Source organism: Battus philenor, unplaced genomic scaffold (genome assembly GCF_028537555.1).
Source record: "Battus philenor isolate CCGP_79_NKW_IND1 unplaced genomic scaffold, ilBatPhil1.0.hap1 SCAF_26, whole genome shotgun sequence".
Taxonomy (NCBI): Eukaryota; Metazoa; Arthropoda; class Insecta; order Lepidoptera; family Papilionidae; genus Battus; species Battus philenor.
Genome location: NW_027181689.1, coordinates 1,439,415 through 1,464,557, shown reverse-complemented (window position 1 = coordinate 1,464,557; position 25,143 = coordinate 1,439,415). Strand labels below are relative to the sequence as shown.

At 30.7% G+C, this 25,143-nt stretch overlaps 1 protein-coding gene across 1 annotated transcript in view; it reads right to left on the bottom strand.

The window, feature by feature from the left end:
• The window catches only part of NfI (Nuclear factor I), a 103,794-nt gene extending 79,555 nt beyond the window's left edge, over positions 1 to 24,239 (bottom strand). The window contains exon 1 of the mRNA XM_068768669.1: positions 24,162 to 24,239. Coding sequence (XP_068624770.1) covers positions 24,162 to 24,239 — 78 coding nt within the window. The remainder of the gene's footprint in view (positions 1 to 24,161) is intronic.
• Between the last annotated feature and the right edge of the window lie 904 nt (positions 24,240 to 25,143).

The following is a 25,143-nucleotide window of genomic DNA, read 5'->3' as shown; positions in this document are numbered from 1 at the left end:
TATTTATATACATTAATTATCTCGTATGAATTGTAAAACGCATACAAGCCATTAGTCAGCCGGTGTCGCATCCATGACTCCTCCGCTCGAACGTTCTAGAAGCCACCGCGCGATGTGTTTCATTTAAACTGAAATGTTATTGCTGCTCAAATGGCATTTGTATATTCCGTCGATATGAAATGGCAGGGCGAAGAGTACGCCTAGTTTAAGATTGTTTTAAAATGGCTTGAAGACTTCCAGATGACATAATTATATTTTATTTAAACGTCACAAGGGAACCGCGGCTTTAGGCTGTGACTCCAAGAATCTTGGTAATTTTTAAATTGCCTGGTTGATATCAATACTGCTGCAGAATGTGTCAGCATTGAAAGAGGTGGAAACTCCAGTGATGCAGCATCAAGTATGACCGAGGATTGACTTCCCCTGTGATATAGAACCCTTGTTTCTGACGAGACAAGTTGGTGATGAAATAACGACGATGACGGTGACATACGTGGAAACGTAAACACGTGTCTTGGACTCAGGATTGTGCGGAGATTGAATGTACCGGATGTGATTGTATTGTGATTGTATGGTCAATCATTGAAGCGATGCCTTCGTTTATAGGTACAAAGGTGTGATGAGGCCTTCGAAGAGGTGCACTGTCTTGCGTTACCATGTGTGTTTCCAGTGATGACATGTGGATTCCAGTCGTGGCTACCTATAATGGGTCAGTTATGAAGACTCAAAATCACCTAGAAAGCAATATATAAGTCCATGCTCAAATTTACGCTGGGAAATCGAATAAAAAATAAGGAGTTTCGCAGAAACCACCACGTGGACCAACGACATAGGTAAGATCCTGAGATATCGTTGAATGCAGGCAACGCAGAATCTGTCATTGTGACAATCTTTAATAGAGACCTATGGCTTGCAGTGGAATTTATATTTATATAAATAAATAAATAAAATTCGTTCAATATTTTTGTTTAAATTTAAGAATAAGATAGTCCACAAATAGTGTGATAATGTAAACATATTAAAATAATACCGTTACATATGTAAATATTGAACTAAAACAAGGATGTGTTCGGAGCACGTATGAGAATATTATGCTAAAAAGGACCTAAAACAGTAAGGACAATGCGGTAAAGCAAGTAAAAATTCAGCCGCAATCCTTAGCTTGACAATGCAAGCACATACATGTGCATTATATTTATGAGGAAATAAAAACGAAACAAGTTTACCGTTATCATATTCAAATGGTCGAGTTGTTTTGCGTACATACTAATAAACAGATGTTTTTGTTTATTCAAAGGTGATTTTAACGGAACATCACTGACTTATACATATATATATATATATATATATATATATATATATAAATAACTCTAAGCTATGTACAAGACTAAATCTCTAAGCTTTGTCATATTATTTTATTTCATATGAACAGAACTGACAGTGTGTATATATATATATATATGTATACTAGCTGATCCCGCAAACGTTATTTTGTGAAAAAAACGTTTTTAATTAACAAATAAAAAATAAGGGTTGATCGTAGAGGGGTAAATATTTAGGGTTGTATATATTTTTGTATGCTGTATTATAAAAAAATGAAAACAAGAAATTTCGTCGATAAATTAAAAAAATAATTTTTAGGGTGAACAACCCAATAATAGTAGCCTATTGTCAGACCTACTGTATACGCATATAAAATTTGGTAAAAATCGTTCAAGCCGTTTCGGAGGAGTACGGTAACTAACATTGTGACATGGAAATTTATATATATATATATATATATATATATATATATATATATATATATATATATATATATATGGGAAGGCGTAATTTAAACTAAAGTCGACTTATTACTCGTTCATTAACAAAATGCTTTTAGAAAATAAATTACGTCTTTATCTTTACAGTACGCCTTTCACGAAAAACGCCAAAAAAAACAACGGAAGCACAGCGGTAGTGGACTAAGATTTGCGATCGTAGGTCGCGAGTTCCATTCTCGTGATACAATCTATTATATAATTTGCCACTGCTCATTAGATAAGCTACATGCCAGTCAAAATCGGTTCAACCATTTTAGAGTTTACCCGAAACAAACAGAGACACAGAAAAACAGTTTATATATATGTCCGGTATATACATTCATGTTTAATATTACAAACATACAATCCAATTTCATTATTATATATATATTTGGAAGACTGCGCGCAGATTCCGAATGCCGGATGGGCAAAAAGATAGAGGAAAGGAATATCTCGGCCATCATGCATGACGAAGGGGAGAGAGAATGCTTCCTCAGCTACTGCAGGAAGGTGGTAATAAATGCAATAGGTACAGATAAAACGAACACTAAAATATAGAAATAAAAGGAATATAGTAGTACCAAATATAGTGTAATAAATAGTATAATATAAGATGATAATTACAAAGAAAATACGTGTTAAATATTTGAACAATAAATAATGTTGCAAAATAAAATAGTAAGGAAACCTAGAATGTAGTGGTTAAGGATGGATGTATGGCTAATGGAATGAAAGAGAAAGACTGAGAAAATTGTAGAATGAAAGAAACAGTACGACAGATAAGATGATATATGAAAGAGAAGAATGATAGTAATAAAAAATATGAATAAATTACTAGAATTAAAAAGTCCCTGTCCCTCACGCGATAGGGGAACGAGAGGTCCCTAACAGCGAGGACATAATAAAAAGAAAATCCAATTTTATTTATATGTATATATGTGAATATGGTTGCATTTGTATATAATTAGAATTAAATAAGGTTGCAATAGACAATGTATATTACATTTATTTTCAGTTAGCATCTGAATTCCTCGAATGCTCTTTTCATTTCAAACTTATCTATGTCTGCCGTCGACGTACCGCGAGTTGCTGATATCGTATCTCTATATCGAAACAAATAAAGTTAGTACATTTGTAAATTGTTTCTTAAAAACTTTTCTAAATAAATCTTATGTTACTTGTTTTATTTTGTATATTAGAAACACCTAAATTGTACCTCTATTAAGTTATATTACACGTGAATATACAGTATATATATATAAAAAAATTCTGTGTGTTTTGTTGCGGCTAAACTAAAATGGCTGAACCGATTTTAACGAAACTTGTACTGGCAGTTAGCTGATGTAATAAGTGAGCAGTGGCAAACTATATATTTAGATTGTATCCCGCGATTGTGCTGCCAGTGTTAAATGTATATATTTTTTTAATTTGAGGCGATTTTTTTTGAAACACGCACTGAAAATGTAAACACGTCATTTATTTTCTAAAACCTTTCTTAACACGTTTGTTAAGAAAGGTTTTAGAAAATAAATGACGTGTTTACATTTTCAGTGCGTGTTTCAAAAAAAATCGCCTCAAATTAATAGTACTAATATCAAATTAATCAGAATCCTCAAATTAATAGTACTAATTAATAGTAATAAGTGTACTTTGGTTTAATTGACGCCTCCCCACACCTACACACACATATATATATATATTTACATTCTTTTCTTCTGAATCTTTGTTAACAATTTTTAATTTATGTACTTATGTTACTTTGGTGTACATTTTCGAATATCGAACAAAATTATAAAATGAAACGATATTTCAAAATTTATTTTAAAGTTACTTTTTTAATTATTTCATAGTTTTGTATACCTCTAAATTGAAAATTTTATTATAAATCAATACATACGACATATGACAGTGCTATCAAAAAACCACTGTAAATAAATTTAGTTTATTTATGTATATACTTAAAAAAATGGAACAATTATTGTAACATCACTTTCAGCGCAAAACAGTAGCTATAATAGTATAGTTTCAGCCGTAAGATGCCCACAGCTGGACATAGGTCTCTTTTATAGATTTACAATAAAACCATTTGAAAGAGACTTAAATCCAGAGCCTTTCTGACCTCTATATAGTCTTCTATCAACTCTGTATAGCGATGTACATTAAAGAAAAGAAAATAAGAAACCTCTTTAAATAAAAACTTTTAATTGACTTTTTACAATAATAATTCATGTGAAATTTATTATTAATAAAATCATACGGGTTAGCAATGAAAAATTGAAATATTTTTTTAAGAAATATTTTTAAATTGAACGCAAATAAAAGAACAAAATCAGGCTTATTGTACTGTCGGCACTTCCTAGATCAGAATGCGTTATAAGCTCTCACAGCTTTGTTTTAAACACATATCTTAGAAGCATATTTTAATTATTTTTTCTATTTATTTTTTCCACATTCTTCTCCACAACGAAGAAGATTTAGTTAAGAGTACAATGATGAATAAAATCAACATAAAAATTCGGCATTGTTGTCCCTACAGGAAGCTACCATCTCGGAAGGCAGTTCTGCTACAGTCTGCGAGAAAGACGACAGTTATATAAAGAATGCATGACAATAATTATGAAAAATATTTTTATCTTTTAAAATCTTTCCCTTAAATTAATCACTTCTTCCATTTTTCTTTTGTACATAAAAGTAATCATGTTTAATATGAATAAAAAATATTCGATATAGATATATTAGTATTTATTTCACGTTTGAATAGTTTAAAGTCGTAAAACAAAATATGCGTTCAAAAACTTGAATTATTCAATAAGATTCACACCTAGTTGGCAACACGTGGTGCTAGTACACTGGCAAAGTCTGCCAACTGTCACCCACAATCCGGGATAGTTCAACCTTGACACCGCTGACCAATGCCAATGCTAGTTGAGAAGAAAAATAATTAGACGTCCGCCACCTACGACTGTCGGTCGACGACTGACGTTTTTATGGTTTTGTATCCTAATTAACATAATGATTAGCTTATAATTTTGAACTACCTACATAAAGTGCCACACATACGAATACCATTGCGTTCGGAAAAAATAAATAATGTTTACATGTGTGTGTTTATTAATTATTACTGTTTTTTTATGTGTTTGTGTTATTAGAAAATAAATTACTCTAATTAGTGTGTGTAATAAATATTTTATTATAAAAGTTTTCTTATTTGCCTTCAAGAGTTACAAATGGAGCATTGATAGAGGTATAACAAAGAATAGACATTGCAAATACTAAATCTTAGTAACACAATCTATTCTCACCCTTGATCTGAATAGATATGACTTTTTTTATTGACTTCAAATGATTGACAGATATATATATGTGTTTTAGTTCACTCTGCACTTTGTTTAGCAAAAGAAAATTTTTTTACTGTTTGCCTCGCAATTTTATAACTTTTTTTAATTAAGAAATAAACAGTGATAGGTTTAAAAACTTTTTAGAGTAATAAATCGCTATATTACACACTATTTAATTATTAAATAATTTCAGAAATAATAAATATCGTAATCATTAAACATCAAACAAAAAAGGCGATTTTAAAATTCCGTATTAATAAATAAAACAAATAATTATTGTTTACTATTTGTCCTTGTAGATATTGTACTACAATAAGTTTGTGTCAGTCGAATTCAAATAGAAAAATTGAAATGAAAATGACAGAAGAAAATGTGATATACATTTCTTGAAGGAAAAATAAACAATCACCGTGTATATCTGTAAAATATATATAATGATCACTGTACTACGAGTTAAAAGAAAAGGTTTATTGAATAGTTCTATTATAAAAAAGGGAACAGGAAACAAAAACCAACTATAATTTCTCGTTAAAACATCTCATGTAACAATAGAGAGTCATAAAAGAGTAAGGCTTAAGAGATGAGATCTAACTGAGATGGAGGGAGCGGTGCCGTTGGTGCTGCCAAGTTGTATCCCTGCCAAGGACTTTTGGCTGTCAACGACCCGTCATTCGCCTACTAACCTTGGTGACCTTTCATTGAAGAAATACATAAACGTAAACACGATTCTTGAACAGATTCCGTGTAATATGAAAAGCTAGCTTAGTATAGAAAACACTTTTTAAATCGAAACCATTCAAATCACTTTCTAAACTTGACATTGTTTTACCTACAAAAAGCTACCACATTTAAAAGCTGTTTTAGTAAGAACTGATGAGAAATTCAACAGTTTCTCTTTACAAAAAAAAAATTTAATGCGCGACAATAGTTACCTTACTGTGCGAGCATCAAAATTCAATTCCACGCATTAACATCAGCATAGTATTCTTGGATATAATAATTTACTTTTTTCAATAATCTGACTAAAACTGACAGTGTACAGATGTTTGTAATAAACAATATTGTACACGTGAACTACCCTTTATATGTACTATTATCTTTTCCTTACTATGGTTGTCTGTAAGAGATTGCCTTGTGTGATAAGACCGCCCATTGTACTTTTCTGTATATTATTGTATCTGTATATCATGTATCTTATCGTGTACAATAAAGAATATTAAATTAATAAATAAATATTGATATAGATAATAAATTGATTTAATTTTTCGAGTTAAATAAAGAAGACACAAGCAATGGTATTTTACAAGAGCTTATGTACACATGCTCAAACAGAAGCGACGAATCCGCCCCGGTCTCGACGCGGTCAATAAACTTAATTTTATATCCTCACAACCTTCTCCGGAAGATGGCTTCCAGAGGCGATTATCTTGTTCCAGCACCCAGCCTGGAGGTTCCTTACACGTCACTTGGACCATTGCCCAAAACGCATTCGGCAATAAACAAATGAAAAAGGGTTGCATTTATGAATCGGGGGCGAAAAATAGCAGTTGATCATTTTTAAATAGCTGGTTTTAACATTTTAAAAGTATCTATCGTTTAAATTATTTTTAAATCGCCTATAAAACGACGGTATCGATTCAATTTTAGCATATTTTTTGTAACAGTGCGACATTAAGAGTTAATTTATGACGTCATTTAACCAGAGGATAATTATAACCAAGTACTACAAGGTCCTTTTAGTGTTAGATACAGGTGTGAAGGCTTTAAATATTTTAAACATTAAACCAATCATCTTGTATACTAATATACTCACTACGACTACTATATATTGTAGAACTAAGTTATAAATACTTATAGAAGTTACAAATGTCCACGTAAAAGAAATTGACAATTTAGAAAATCCTTCGGTCATAGAGAATTTGGATACAGCATGCACTGATCCGTACCATAGTATCCAATGCAATACACAACGCGAAAAACCGACACAGATAGGGTAACACATTGCGCAATAAACATTCAGCAAAATGCCACAATTGTAAGTAGTGAAAAATACGACGCAACGAGGAAAACAAAACTACGTATGTATCAATATATATGTACATATATATGTGATATATCTTTATAGGTAGCTATCAAAAAGGGGCCTCGATTCGCGTTGTCGGCATTTTTACGCGAATCATAAGTAGATGCCTTCAATTCTGTTTTACTACGAATATTTATCAATTCATTTTATTTTATTTGTAACTAGAGATCTATATATATATATATATATGTATATATATATATATATATCCTTCGCTTGACAATACAGGCACATACATGTGCATTATATTTATGAGTAAATAAAAACGTAACAAGTTTACCGTTATCGTATTCAAATGGTTTAGTTGTTTTGCGTACATGCTAATAAAAAGATGTTTTGTTTATTCAAAGGTGATTTTAACGGAACATCACACTGACTATATATTTATATATATATATATATATATTGATAATTCGGGAGACAAAAAGACATACGGATTCCCTAAGCTTTTGATACTAACTTGCGAACAGCTAAGATATGAAACAATCTACTGGCTTCGTTGTTTTCAGCTGACTGAAAAACCGGACATTGTTACGGCGTTGTTAAAAATAAACAAGACATCGTCTTAAATAATTTACAGTTTAGGAAATAGTTTAATACTTAATAAACACTGTAATATGTAAAAACGTGAGCAAAAAAAAATATTTTTACAGAAATATTAAATGTAATAGTAAAAACCAAAGCACAGATGCTAATGTCTGTGGAATTTAATAATAATATAGCTTTATTTAATTCTATACATTTGACTTAAAATTAGTAATTTTAAATAATAGTATTGATAATTCTGTACTAAGTTTGTATGGACCTATTCAGGGTAAAAGCATCCTCCAAAGCTTTCCATTTTTTTCTATCTTTGGCAACTTGGAGGACGTGATCTGCCGTAGCCACGATCTCGTCAGCCCATCTGGCATTGTCTGCCTTTTGCTCTGGTACCTCGTGGTCCTGTTCATTTTAAAACCCATTTGTGTCCACTTGTTATCAAACTCGCCACGTGACCTGCCCAGCTCCTCTTTGGAGGGAATAAGTGTATTGTATTGTTTCTGAAGATGTTAATGCTGTTAGCCCTAAGGCTTTTACAGCTTCATCGGTACTGAGTTCACGGAACGGAAAGATCCGTGAACTACATGGGAATAGGTAAGTGCATCTGTTGTACACGTTTTTTACTAATGACTGTGTTCCTTATTTTGTCATTTAATTTGTAATATTTTAACATTGAATGAGAAATCTTTATCTACTGTGGTATATAGGTTGTAATCAAAAAAGGTGACTAAGAGTGAAAATGTTTATTCTAGGCTAGCATGTAACATCTTAGACTTCGTCGTCGTTTAAAACAGAGGTCAAATGATTTTACTTTAGTCGATAAAGGATATTGTAAACTAATTTAATTAAGTACTCGTAAAATACAATTTTGTAATAAAAAAATAATGTCAATATAAAATATACAACAACAACACTTTTGAATACGACTGTACTTGATAGTGATGTACTTGTGTGAAACTATATATCGAATGGACCAATAAACATCCTAAACTCGACTGCAGTCATCGACATTTGCAATTTATAACGCGGGACCCCGCACTACAATTACGGTTGTCCCTCTACATAAATTCACTTGCGCTCCAGACCGCCTTTCTCGTATTTATCGGGTTCCCGAGGTTTTTATTATTTTTAGTTCTGCGACATAGGAAGCACGAGAGACGCCGTGCGACTGCATTCCTTGCTCTATTTGTCTTATTCACTTTATTTTCAGTTCGTGAAGGTTCCGGGTTAACGACCTTGATATTTTTTACGGTTTCAATTCGTGGCTGTAGTTTACCTTGGTGGCATTTAAAATTTTCACGGATTTCAAGTGATAGATCTCTTAAACTAAAACTTTGTTTTAAAAATTAAGATCAAGTATTCCTGGGAGGTCCAACTAGGGCCTTAAAATCGATTTTTCTTCGGATTGGAGTTTTCTATAGATTTTTTTTCAGGACTTCACTGTTTACCTTAATGGCATTTACAGTACATTCAGATTCAAGATTTTAATAGTCAAGTTTAAACACTCATTCGGGAGCGTCAACTGGAACGTTACATAAATCTTTCTTCGGATTGGAGTTTTCTATAGATTTCAGGACGTCACTGTTTACCTTAGTGGCATTCACAGTACATTCAGATTGAAGATTTTTAATAACTAAGTTTAAAGACTCATTCGGGAGCGTCAACTCGAATGTTACATAAATCTTTCTTTGGATTGGAGCTTTCTATAGATTTTTTTTCAGGACGTCACTGTTTACCTTAGTGGCATTTACAGTACATTCAGATTGGAGATTTTCAGTAGCTAAGTTTAAAGACTCATTCGGGAGCGTCAACTCGAATGTTACATACATCTTTCTTCGGATTGGAGTTTTCTATATTTTTTTTTCAGGACGTCACTGTTTACCTTAGTGGCATTTACAGTACATTCAGATTGAAGATTTTTAATAGTTAAGATTAAAGACTCCTTCGGGAGCGTCAACTGGAACATTACAAACATCTTTCTTCAGGTTGAAGCTTTCTATAGATTTTTTTCAGGACGTAACTGTTTACCTTAGCGGTATTTACAGTACATTCAGATTGAAGATTTTTAATAACTAAGTTTACATACTCAGGGGGCGACGGCTCGGGCCGTTACCTAATTTTACCTACGGATAGTAGCTTTCATTAAGAAAATCACTATTTACCTTAGTGGCATTTTCAGTTTACGTAGACTGAATGTAACATTGCGCTGTGTGTAAGTAGTATAAACCTAAGTAACCTAGTTTTTAATGTAAGCTCAAAGACCCCTTCGAGAGAGTCGGCTTGAGCCTTCAACTAAGCCTTCCTACGGACTATGGATTTCAAGATTTCTATTACAAGATTCAAAATCACTATTTACCATAGTGGCATTCTCAGTTTAACTGCATTTAATATTAGAATGCACTGTGAGTACTTAGCCTAAACCTCGTTTTTAATACCTAAACCCAAAGGCCCTTTTGGAAACTTCTGCACAGGATCGTTATGTATATCAGAGCTTTTATTAAAAATGTTTAAATGCCAATAAGGTAAACAAAACTTTACTGTTTACCTCAGAGGCATTTATAGTTAATGCGAATTAAATTTGACAGGACGCTAAGGCATTTAACGTAAATATTGTTTTAATAATTAAACCTAGAGGTCCTTTCAGGAGTATAAGCTAAGGTCTATAAAGAGATATTTCTCCGAATTGTGTATATCATTAAGATTTTCATTATAACAAACTATCAAAGGACGCGCTAAATGTATCTCTTTGTAAATTTAAGAAATATATTAAGCAGACTTTGACAAAAGGCATATTACTTTATTTCAGAATGTATTCACTGATAAAGTTGTGGGGAAATTAATTTTTCCTTTTTTAAGTTTTTTTTAAACAATCATAAAAACGTGACAAATTCCATTGAATTTGTTGTTATTTCTTCTCAGTTGATGGCGGGTTACGAACTAATGTGAACTTTATTTTAAGACGACGATTGTATATAAATAAATATAATTAAAAGAGTACATAATTAATTTAAATTTAAATTTGGAATTATTGTTAATCTGTCCAATCGGTTTTAACAGATACGATCATTGAAGGCAATGTATTTATTGTTTTACTGAAACAACAAGATATATTCATTTAAAACTTTTCGCAGACAATTTTATTTCAAGTCGCAACTGACATTTAGGAGTTTAAAATCGTAAATAACATAATTTTCAATCTAGAACTTTCGAACTTTAACTACAACAATTTTTTATCACAAGACCTTTATTTACATATACATTCTAGATCTTTTGAAAGTAATCCAGATATAGAACTAGATCGGACTGCCATAGCTCAGACTGTCACAATACATATATAAATGTCGATGAAACTGAACAAATTAAAAAAATCGAGTAGACACCCTTGTAGTTGTATGGATGAAATAATCTGGTTCCAGGAAGTCACTAGATGTGTGCAGCAAGACAAATCATGGTGGTTTTCTTGGGAGTCTGCCCTTGCATAGCAGGAGTCTAGGTGGTGGTAGGACGTGATGATTTATGGCTTCGCCCAGCTTCTATTATCAGTAACTTGTATAAATACTTGCATGTGTATATATATATATATATATATATATATATTTATTTATTTATGAAAACTGTTTAAATAGGCGAATGTATAGCTGTCAATTAATGTAGATTAGGTTCGTAAATGTATATAAAATATATTAAATAAAAATGTGTTTGAATTTCGAATTATTACTTGTTAAAATTAATTATTACAAATTATCCGTCTCTTTTTATCATTTTATAATGATAGGAAATATTGCCTATTCACATTTCAATATAAAATATTAATTTATGTAACGTGTTTTAAAGCGATAGTTTTATAGGGGGTGATTGAAAATATGTTTGAAGTATTTTTGTTGACAAATAACCTGTACATTTATATATATAATTTATTAAAATGTATGAAATCTTTGTTTACGTTCAAATTTTTGGTTATAAAAAATTAGGTATTTTTTAAATATATTAGCGAAGTAATTCAACACTAAATATTTAAAAAAAAACAATGATAGACACTGTGTTAAAACATGAAATAGAAATAAGTTGTACACTCCTAGTTTTCCTGTTCAAAAATTGAAATAATTTATGGCACAAGTTACACGTATCTACTGACTAGACTACCTGTGACTAAAATGATTCATTTTTCAGTCAAGTTAAACTCATATGTCAAATCAAAATCAAGTAAGAAAAAGACCAATGTTTAGCCACTTCCGCACATGCAGTGGTAGTCGTGCAACAAAGTGCACCGCCCGCCAGCCCGCTGATAAATGCGTATGCGGCTAACAATGCGAATCACACAACTGCCACCGCCAAATCACTCAACTGATTGAAATCGTCAACACACTCAAGTGATATTAGTCTTTTTCTTACTTAGGATACACTTCCGCAAGGTAACGCCTGATTCCATTTAAAAACCAAATCAAAAAAGTGATATGGGTTAATAAATAGATTTTTCTTCATACACACACGTACCTCGAAGACGTAAGTAGAATTTTGTACGAACACCTATTTTCTTTATCACTATCATTTGATACGGTCGCTGAAAATGCTGAAATCGCGTAACTGGATGTGAATTTTCTACCAAACAGCCGAGAAACGCGTTCTGTCGTATTACTTCGAACCAATTCAGCTGAATTCTTATAATATGAATATTAACAACACTTAAAATTCTAGCAGGGCTTCCTGATAATATCTCACAGGACTAACTGAATATATATATATATATATATATATATATATATATATATATATATATATATAACTAATTGTCTTTTTAATATTGACTATTGTAAATGATAAAAAAACAAAACTCATATATATAAAATTGGAACTTTTTAACAGAATTATTGATCGTAATTTTTATATATCAATTTATTTTTTACTCTACTCTGCTTCGCGAATTGTGCAGAAGAAGCAGGAAGAAATATTTGCCTAAATCATTCTTTATTATTATATATAGTGAATATTAAGAGAGTCTATAAAGTAAAAGATAGAAAATTTTGAAAGGAACAACCATCAAATTGAACTCTACCATAATATCTGTCAACTGTAAAAAAGATAAAATTTATTTATTCAACATTGGAACTTTTCTCTTATTGATCGTCAAGTCATTATTTATTTTTTTATATTCTTTCTTATTTTTTACTCTTCCTCGCTCTAATTGTGAAAAAAAACGGAAAGAAACTCCACAACAACACATTTTTTAATAAAAATTTTGCACAGATTTATACATGTGCACTTTATAACATATAGCCTAGATGAAAAGAAAATAATCAGGCGATATCACTACTAAGGATTTTTGTCAATTTTATTTAAACATATTGAATAATAAGGCTTTTCCAATTTCAATATACTTTTAAAATGCCTTTTGAATTTTGTAAATGGTAGTCCCATAAACTTTTGGGAAATTTTTATTTAATATTATTATTATTAAAATATATACACAGCAGATGGCAGATAGGACTTTAAGGTTTTGGAATGGAGACCACAGGCTGGCAAATTACCACGATCACGACCACGACCACAATCACGACCAGGACCAAGGCCACCTTGTTAAGGTTATTTAGATAGTCACTTTCCGGAAAAATCTTTAATATTTTGGTGGACATCCAAAGATGGAACAATCAATATTTTGATTTCTTTCAATTTTTTCCGTTTAACATTATACGAATCGAATTATAAAATTTATTCAGTCTTAAATTTTTCTCTCACATAACTTTCTACCCTCTATCCTAAGTAAACGATATAAAATAAAGAATATATATATAAAGAAATATAAAGAAATATACATATTTAATAAATTATCACATGAAATAAAAAATAGATACATGAGTAATATATGTAAAAGTTTTAAACGGGTGAATATATAGCTTTATTATCCAGCAATCTTTAATGCTATATATCTAGTTTCAATTACCCTGTACAAAATTAACACTCTAAATTTTTTTTTCAATGCGACAGATAAATAATTTCTGACAGTATAGTCCGCGAGGACAGATAATAAACAATAATTAATTTTAATATAAATCGAATTTTAAAAACACGTTGTTTGTACCATATATATAAATTATGCATAAACCTTTTCCAATAACCAAGGAGAGCTTTTAATAAAGTTTGTTACGGTGATGGAAACGTAAATGATTACCTTCGACTAAAGTTTTAGTCTACGTGATGTAACCGTGAACCAATTCAAAGCTAGTGCCGCATTACAGCAGACGAAGCTTCGGCTATGGTTTTAAACCACACGAAAAATAAATAATAAACAGACCTATGATACTATAGAAACATAACATAACTCTTTGACGAACGGTGGGCAAATGTATATTGTATTGTACATTTATACACTACAAAAGTATTTATTAACCTTTGTGCATTACATCTTAGCCTTACTTAAATTCTTACAACTATTTTAATTTAATATTATTTATTGTACACGATATAAAACACGTATATAGTTTCGTAATAGTAAAAATTACAATGGGCGGTCAAACATAGTATGGAAAATGGAAACAGTAGAAGTATAAATAATGGGTAGTTAACGTGTATATATAGACAAAACATACATATGTATGTATATAGCATGTACTTATAAGATATACAGTATAATACATACATGAAACTGACTTGGAACCTATGTAATATATGTTTTTACATAACAGCGAAAGGTTTAAACTCGTGTCTTCGAGTCTATTTTCTATCTGCCCACCTTAATAATGAAATTGTCCCCCTGTCGGGCGTGGGCTCCAGGATGTGAAACACTACACTACAGAACCAGGCGATAAATATTACACATCGATCTTTGGAAAGAGACAATCGACTAATTTCGGCTTCGTAGAGCAACAAAGATAACGCTCTACGAAGCCGAATTTAGCCGATTGTCTATTTCCAAAGGTCGATAGCAATATTTATGGCCGGGTATTGTAAAATAAGTTAATACGTAATATACTACTACTACTCCGCTAGCTCAGTGACCCAAAGTGGGTCTTGGCCTCCGAAGCGAGAGACTTCCACTTTCCTCTATCTTGCGCCATCGTCTGCCATTGGTTGACATTCAATTCGAGCAAGTCTGCCTCAACGCGATCGATCCAGCGATACCTGGGTCTACCCACTGGTCTTCGACCCCTCGGTTTTCCAGGTACGCTTCCTTCACGCTCCGATCCGATCCCATTCGCTCCAAGTGACCAAGCCAGCGGATTCGTTGAGCTTTATATTCGCCAATGATATTTGGCTGTGCTACTATAATCTCAATTTTGGCATTCTTTAGGAGCCTCCAAGATCCGTCTTGATTTCTCGCTGGTCCCAAGATCTTCCGCATGATTTTGCGTTCCGTCACTATTAATTTATTAATACGTAATATATTTATTTTAAATGTCATTTACACTATAAGACAGATTGTGCCGAAAAGAATCTTTCGTTAAGCAGTATTTTAAAAACTGATATCACCACGCGTGGTAATTAAAAACTTAACAGATGTAGGAGTCTCTAAACGAATAGACAAAGAAAGACCATCCTGTATATTTCTGCTGTCGCTCCGACATTACCGAAGTTGTAAATGCATCACAGTTTTATATATTGTAATAGGAATCACAATTATAATCCATGTACATCTTTCGTAAATTTCTATTAATTAAAATCAATATTAAGAGAAAATTACAATTATTTAATAAAATAGTGAAACTAAACATACTAATGTACGAATTGTCAAATTCGCGGGAAATCGTTGTCAGCGTATGGTCGGCCATCTTGTCGACATTTATAAAATGGCGGCTAATTCTTAATTAAAATTTTTACTTTTGTCTATATATCGATTGACATAAAAATCGATTATAGTCATTATGTATGGAGATATTAAAAATTTCCTCAAAGATATTTATATTAAAAAAGGTTAGATAAAATTAGTTTATTCAAGATTGGAACTTTTAACAAAACTATTGTTTTTTTATTTATTTAATATTATTTATCGTACACGCTACGATACATTTGAATAGTTTCATAATAATATACAAAATAGTACAATGGATGGTCTTATTACACAAGGCAATATTTTTCAGACAACAATAGTATGGAAAAGGTAGAAGTACTAATAATGGGTAGTTGACGTGTATTTAATAGTTTATCGTGAACTTATTATTTTTTTATCGATTTATTTTTGATTAATCTTCTCGAGGTGTTGTGAAGAAGAAACTGGAAGAAACTCCACAACAACACATCTTTTAATAAAGCTAAACACATTTATATTGGTGAATATATCTTGGCAGGCAGATTGGAGATCACAGAGTGGTATTATGGTTGATGACGCTGCTGCCCATCCTCTAGAAACTTGTTTATGGGTTTATGGTAATCCTTTATAATTAATGCACACGGTTTGAATTATTTAAATTTGTATAATCTACCATATCAAGGACTAATAAAATAATTTAGATATAATTTTGAGGTTAGAACACGTGATGATGATGTATCCATTTACAAAGCCTCTTGTAAACGTACAAACAAGAATACTAAAATATTAGATTCACAGATTATTAATACCGATTTTTGACAGATTATTTTTTATTGTTCCAAGCCAAATGTAACTACACATTTTTAAGACAAGAGTGAATAGGTTTCTTCTACGCAAGCATATAGCATCGTAGACCTCGTCATCGCTTAACATCAGGCGAGACAGAGATAAAAATTGCTTCTCTTATAAACGATTAAAAAATCGATTATAAAATCGATTATAATTTTTTGAATACGTGAATCGATTTTTTCAACTCGGTGCCTTAAGATGAAAATCTAATATATTAGGCGGATCGAAAAGTAATGTCGTTCCTGTCGACATATTTTACAGAAAAACCGATTCATTTGTTACCGCTCCGGCATTGATTTGTGTACTAAAAAAATGTTGAATACCAAGGTGAATATATTGTTGATTAGAAATAAAAACTTGTTAAAAACATGGTCGTGTCAATTTAACTTAAGAAAGCGACGTTACTTTTCGACCCCCTAACATATTTGATAAGAGGTCGAAAAACGTCAAATCAAACCAAGGCGTTCTGAAAATAACCAAACATGTTCTAGTTCTAAAACTTTCAGTATATGAAGATGAAGACCTGTAAAGTGAAACGCGGTCTTTAAGCTACATTGGTAGTCACTCAGCGGACCGTGGTATCTATGCTCGGAATTTCTCTACAATATCAAATCCAAAATGAGATCCATAGACTTACAAAAGTAAACATAGCCCAGTAGATCGACAGGTTGAAATGGCAGTATACATGCCACATAACCGTTGGTTCTTTAAGGTTCTCGAGTGGAGAAGAACAAGCGTAGCGTAGAACCTCTACAAGGCTTACATATAACCTTGTTAAAGTTGTTGAAACACTAAAAAGCAAACTCAAAACATTTGTCCAATAGTGGGCATCCCACATAAGTAGATAATAATGGTGTGAAGATATATCATTAATGTTTAATTAACACGAGGTAGTTTTAATATTCGACTAGAGACGGGGATGTCGATTTATATATTTTTTTCTCTACTTTCGTGACGTAAGCGAAAATATCACTATAATGTTGCCATCCTATAAATGTTATAGTTATTTAAAAAAAATATTTTTAATAGTAATATGTATGATGAAAAAGATAAAAATTCTTTTCTACTTGTATATATAACAAGCGAACATATAATTTTAAATGTTACCATACCATGAGGACTAATTTAACTTTTAAAAATAAGTTTCATGAACGGATTCTTCGTTGAGATTCTTTAAAATTAATGGTGTAAAATGTAGCGCATAATTTCAACAAAATCAAAGATTCAATACACGACGGAGAGCCCTGCTGTGAACACAATCTTCGGCAAATTCGTTATACACATCCAAAAGCCAATCAGCTAATGGACCCAGCTTTACCTTCTCAATTCGTGAAATTAAAAAAGTAGTTCAAAAAATAAACAGGAACATAGGAACGTGCATAACATTCTTGCTGTGGGGGCAGTGCATTCGGGATACATGCACATTTACAAAAATATTAGAAAATTGTGCGAACAGAAACGCGAAAGCATTCGCATCGTATCCGTTACATTATACAAATTGTTTTAAATAAAAAAAAGAACGTTAAAAGTTCCAAATTCAAATTTAACTAATGCTCTCGCGTTCCACGCCGTTCAACATTTAAAATTTTAAAAATAAAATGTACAATAAGGTATAGCATTACGTGAAACGTAACGCACGATACTAAAATATTTTAATATAAATAACTAATACATCATTTTATTTTTTATATATTTAAAATGAGTCTTGTAAAATATATGTAGTAATTAAACAAACTTTTTTGTGAAATTTAAATATGGAATAAATTTTTGCATCTGTGATATTAATAATGCGTTACGTTCCAAGCAATAAAACAACAATAATACTAATACATTTAGATACGAGGGTAATAATTATCAACATTAACAGTTAGTGAAAACATCCAAACACCGAAAGTGGCAAGAAAAGGTGATAGAAAGATAAAAGAAAACACGAGGGGACAGAAAACATCGAGTAGGTACATCTTGTAGAACATCGATGCGCTTTGCCCGCGACAGCCGCCCGCTATTTTGGGATGCTACGAATTTTTCAACGTTCCTTTTTCAAATTCAAACGGAATTCCATAACAAATATTATCTATTTTATTCACAAATTTGACACTTCTAATATTTACAAGATTAATTTCGCATTTTTTAAAACATTAATGTATTCTTTTTTTTCGAATCAAAAACCGCAATGTGAGAATAAAATTATTTAATTTTTTTTTTTCGCAACCGGCTGGATTTCGAAGCTGACATTGCGCTCATTCACAGATTTTTAATTTGATTTATATTCATATGATTTATATTTTAGGAAAACAATTTTTATTTTTAATTTGCGCCCGAAAGTGTTCAGAATTTAAAATGTATTTGTAAAACTATTACATTTTCTTCTTTTTTAGCAGTTTATTTTTTTGATAACAATTTTAATTATAATGTTTAGTGTGTGCTTCACTTGTTCATATTTTATTTATGGTCTTTAAATGTAATATTTATTTATAAAATTATTCATACCTTAAGTTTTATTTCATTTTTTTTAAGTGTATTTTTGTAGTTATCTTCATTCTGTGTTTCATATGTCCATGTTCGATAGTATTATAAAATAAATTTATTAAAGAATATAATTATTTACATTATTGTTTATAAATTATTTTTCTTGTCTTCTATTTGTTATTTATCTTATAAATACGGTGACAACCGCCTCAATTTTTATAAACAATTGAACGATTTTAAGATAACCATTTTTATTGAACGATCATATTTTTCAATGTATGTAATCTGTTTAGTATTTGTGTTCCATTTGTAAACTTTTAAAAATATAAATAATGAAAAAAAAATTATGAGTGTTATGCTTTTTAAAATATAGTCATTTATTCTTCTCATTATTAAATATTTTTAATCTGTGCTTTTTTTTTCAATGAGTCGTCAAAACAATGACAACAGTCATATAATAGAAAAAAAATACGCTATGTAAAGGAGCTTGTTCGAAAATTGAAAATCAGTTGCGACGCAGACGGGGTGCTGAGTTGGCTGGACGCAGAGCACCAGGCGGTGGATCGGAAGTGCAGGCATCAAGCGGCCTCGGCTTTCGAATGCGTTTCCAATTAGAATTGTTCTCTTCAGATGTGCTCTCCCAGCTCTACTGCGCAGCGACTTCATTTCGATACACGAACGACGGTGCCGACCATTTTGCCACCGTCGGCTTCTTTACGTCATGGAATTCCAGAACATTCTATACATAGCTGTGGTTATCTCAATTAGTTTATACAACCTACATGTTTATGCGTAAATATATATTATGCTTTTATAGTAAATGAAGATTATAATAAAATTTTGTTTCTTAACACAGATAAAATATTAATTTTGGTACATTTTAAATTTTTGAATTTATTTTTAAAATGTGTTTAGATTTTTATAAAATGATTTAAGGAGAAGGGACAGAGATCATTTCATTTAGTTAAATCAATCAAAATTATTTAAATATCAACATGTATATTATTTTGGTATTTGGTATTTGGTATTATTGAGGTATTTTATTTAAATTTAATTTAATTTTGAAGCGGATTCCGGTGATTTAGATATTTTAAATTATTTTTATAAATGTATTTATTAATTATAATATTAAAATTAATGAAATAAGTAATGGAGAACATTCCGTAGTAGAGAAAGAAAAATGTCTGTCGTTTTTATAGATGTAGCCTAAATATAGATTATGTTTCTATATAAACGCGACAACTTTTAATGAAGTTATAAAATGTAATAAAGATATTTAATTATTTTTTACTGCGTTATGTGTTTAAAAGGGAGATTTATAATAAAATTATAATTCTATTAATCAAAAAAAGGGGTAAATTTTAAACATCTAATATAAACATTTTAAATTTACTTTTAAAAATATGTTTAAATCTTATAATATGATTTTAAAAGAAATCGAGAACATTCTACATAGCTATGAAATTTAGTAAAGAGGGAAATTGAAATATAATCATATATTTTAAATATAGAATCATGTACCAATGACAAATTTAATTTTAAGTCCAGAACATTCTATACACGAGTATGATTATCTTCAATTACTACAAATAACTTATTTATTTATCAATATATATAGGAGATTATATTATTAAAATATATATAAAAGACGGTGATTTTAATAAATTTAAATTCTTTTATTTACAGATGTGTATTAATTAGAAATTTTAACTTGAAATTTGCAAGTTAGTTTTGAAAATGGATTAAACTAAAGATTTAAAAGAATCTAGAACATTCTATGAACAGTTAATCAAAATCAAAATAGTCTGTCATCTTCACAGATGTAATATAAATATATATTATACTTTCAAATGAACGCGATTAATTTTTACATAGTTACAAAATATTAAAAGACATTTATTTTATTATATTAGATCGATATTTATTTTATGCTTCTACGGTTTTTAGTTATGCATTTTAATTTTAAATTCCTAATATTATTTTAATAAATTTATTATGTCACATATTTCGTTTTACTCATTTTCATTTTCTTTTATGCCCCTATTAATTTTATTATTTTGAAAATAATAAATTTCGTGCTCAATACGCATTAAAACAAAAAACATATTTTATTATATTTATGATTATTTCCCGTATCCATTGTGTTGCTATATAAAATATTTATGAATCGTGTTCTTGTTTTTATAATTTATGAATATATTAATGGTATGTTAACATAAATAGATGTACAGTGTAATATAAAATTCATCGTATTACAGATAAAACATATTAAATTACTTTAAATGGTGGCAATGCAGGCAGTAAAAATCTACAGAAATATAGTCTAGCAAACTCAATGACTACGGCAAACTGAATACAGCAAAACTTATGATCATAAATCCAATGATATTGTACATTTATGACACTTTTGAGACAAATGAAAGCCGAAAGCAATTTCGTAAGGACCGACCTTCAGCATAATTTACTTTTATTATTGCAACAGACAAAAAAATCTTTAATTTTGTAACATAACCAACCAGATACATCAAATAACCATATACAAACATCATCTTATATTCATTCGATTTTAATAATCGATTTATTTATTAACTTCATTTATGAACATCGTATGAATTTTATATTAAAATATTTAACTAAAATGTTTCTTTATTTGTAAGTTTGTTTATTTAAATGCGTATTAAATTAATATTACTCGACAAATAAAAATAAATACATGGTAGTATTAAAACTAATGTAGAACATTATATGTGCACGTAAAAAATGTAAATAAGGTTAAGAAAATATATTAACATAAAATAACCTCTAAATGCGTATTTATTGTAAAATAAATTAAAACATGTAATACTTGAAGGAAACAAAAAACGAATCTAAATGCCTAATAGAGAAAATATAAATAAAGCATGTTTCAAAAGCGTAGATAAATTTTTTTATTGTGTAGAATAAATCAAAGTTTCGATAAAAACTATAAATAAGGCAGAATTATAAGATCGAAATGTGTAAGTAAAAACGTATAGATAGGGAACAACTTTTGTAATGTAATATAATATCAAAATATTTAGTTAAATACTACAAATAAAACATATTATAAAATCATAAATGTTACAATTTTGTTATGTAAAGTAAAATCAAGGTGTAAAATTAAAAAAGTAAAGATAAGACGGAACTTTTATATTACATAAAATCAAAATGTATTATTAAATTTTATTAATGAAATATATTATTAAATCGTAAATATTTATTAGACATATTATTTCAAATAAAAGTGTAATCAAAAAACATAGAAAAGGCGGAACTTTTGTAATGTAGTGTTAAATCAAAATTACAGTTTTATTAAAAAAGTACATATACATAAAACTTCAGAATCATAAATGCGAAAAATTTATTTTACATGAAAATATATAATGAAATCACATTAACTAATTCAATATATATTAGTAAGAAAGATTGCAGATGCATTATATGGAGATTTTGTAATGTAAAATAACATTGAAATAACAAAATCAGTAAATATTTTTAGAATAAATAAGTTTGAAAGTAAAATAAACAATTAACAATAATAGTTTGTATAAACAGATTACACAGATAAAATCTCCAAAATACGTCATTGAGAAATTATGAGTAAAACAGATTAAAAAATCATAAATACGGATATTTGTAATGAACTAATTTAGATTGAAAAATTTATTTAAAAATATATAAAACTGTGTTGGTTAAAGATGTTTAAATGCATATATTTCGTAATGTAAAATTAATTAAAAATAAATGCGCATTAGAGAAATTATGACGTGGCCATGTTACTGAATTATTTTTGATGTAAAGTAAAATCGAAATGTGCATTTACAGAAATATAAATAAGAGATTCTAGAATAATAAAAATATAAATTTTGGTTTTGTAAAATAAATTCAAAATGTTTAATTAAAAACATATATAAGACAGATTACATCATAAATGTGTTTGTGTAATGTAGATGTAGTATAAATAGCACAATGATCACAGATAATAAAAATAAATGTCAAACGCGTTCGAATTTTAAACAAATGATATTGAAAAGTAAATTTTTAACTGCTGAAAGTATTGAGCCGAATAATATCGTAGCAGTGTAATGTGATAAGTCATTACAGAGGGGTTTATCGCGGGGAAAGGCATAAAAAGGCAGCTAATGTCTCTATTCAACTGCAGATAACTGGAGTGGGCGGTACTGTGCTCTATGCCGTATTTCGCCTGCAGTTTGCTACGGCATCTTCGCTTCCCAAACCATATCGATTTACTATCCACTTAAACATTCCGTTTCGCCAACTCTTTTCCTTATTTCTATTTCGCCAATTCAATTACGCGCCATTTTAATTTCGACATAGATTAATAATGCATTACGTTGCACATGTAACACAGATTATAAATAATCTTTTATACATGCGTATAATATTTAAACAACATCATTTTTTTAAAATTTAAAACACAATCAAGATTACAAATTTATATAGACATATAATAAATATACATAAATATATAAAATAAATATACGCAGTTTTATAAATCAATTTAAAGCACATGACAATTTTAAAAGTTGACATATTATTTAATTGTAATGCGAATTAGTTCATATATTTAGTCAAATAAATATTATGAAAATTAATTTTAAAGCATTTTAATTTAGACGTTCTTGATGTTATATAATTTTGATAATATAAATTGCTGTAACGAAAAATGGAACACGTTAAAAGTATATGTGAAATGGTTGAAGTTTTAGTGATTTTTTAATTAGAAATTTCCCTGGTGTAGCTTTGAATCTTGGTTTATATTTAGTTTGAAAGGTCAGTTATTTGTCTTTTGGTTTTGAGGGCGTATTATCGTGCGAGCGGCTATATTAGCTGTATTTTAAGCTTGACTTTGACAAGATCAATTCGGAATATTCTCTGTACGTTAGCCGTCACCGGGCACGGCTTTCTCGCGAGCTTCTCAAAGTTTATTGATCTGTTTACAAACTTTCGCACCGAACGTTTACGATATCTGCTTTCGTTCGTTATATTTTTAATCTGCATTATTTAGGTTTTGATTTTTATAAACAATTTTTGTACCTCGACATCGATGATATTTAGCCACGTGGTTTTATAATAAAAATTGATTTTATATTTACAGTACCTTATGACTGCGACAAATTCCCGTTGAGCCTAACACATTAGTGATCGCGCGATCCACATTGATCGCGGGGCAAAATCTGTACGTCCCGAAAATATCCGGGCGGCGGACGCGGCGTAGGTAAGCGACATTAGCCCACAACATCTGTTAATATGATCATTGTTAATTACATATGGGTTTGTTGTTAATATATTGTAGCCACCTGTCCCGAGGAGGGCGCTTGGAGGTACGTTGCTACGTCGTCCACCATGCAGGCTCGCGGGAGTTCGGGGAGGAACATAATACGCTAGAGGGCGCGCATATCGCGTGCGGGCTCCGCGGCGCCCCGCGTCCGACTGTCGCGAGCTGTGCGCCCCCGCCCCGCGACCGCTCCCCTCTACCCCGCGCCGCGCTCTCTCACCCCCGCCCCGCCCCTCAACGCCGCGCGCAGGGCTGCGACAACCGAGCTTTTCCGACTTTTTCATACGACGTATTTTTGAGTCATAAATATTGACACGCATTTACACTGTCCGAATAAATATAAAGGACTGGATGCAGGCATCGCAAGACGGGTCATCCTGCTGATCTTTGGACAAAACCTACGCATTAAAAGGCGTGTATTGACTGATACTATTATGAAAATTTCTCATTTATTATATTCATCATAGTTTTAGCATTAAACCGTTTACAACGGGATATAGGCCTATTCTATATATTTCCAATAGAACTGGTTGGAAGCGGCTTACGTCTAGCTTACTCCGACGACAAAACTAGGTTGCCTATCCACAGGTTTACATCCTACGACTCATCTATGCTTTGCATTGAGCTTGCATCGGCTAAAATGATGATGGTGAACCTACATAATTGTTTTCTCATCACTACGTACAGTTGTCTCGCTCTCGATAGAACCAGAATTCCGAACTTGACAGTTGTGAGTAGTAAATGGATATAACAGGGACTAATAATGCTGCGTTTAAATATGTATTTAAATGTACGATACATAAATTGTAATCTCTTCTACTTTTCTGCTTATAGAAGCCCGCTGAAAAGCATAGGCCACCTGAAAAAGTCGTCGCGATGACAGGTCATGCGCATCCAGCAACTTATCTATCTCGTCGGTAAACCAGCTTGTGGTCGCCCTTCGAGAAACTTTCGGCACCAACGGCCATTGGTTTCACGAGCGATGTGGCGCGCCCATTGCCACT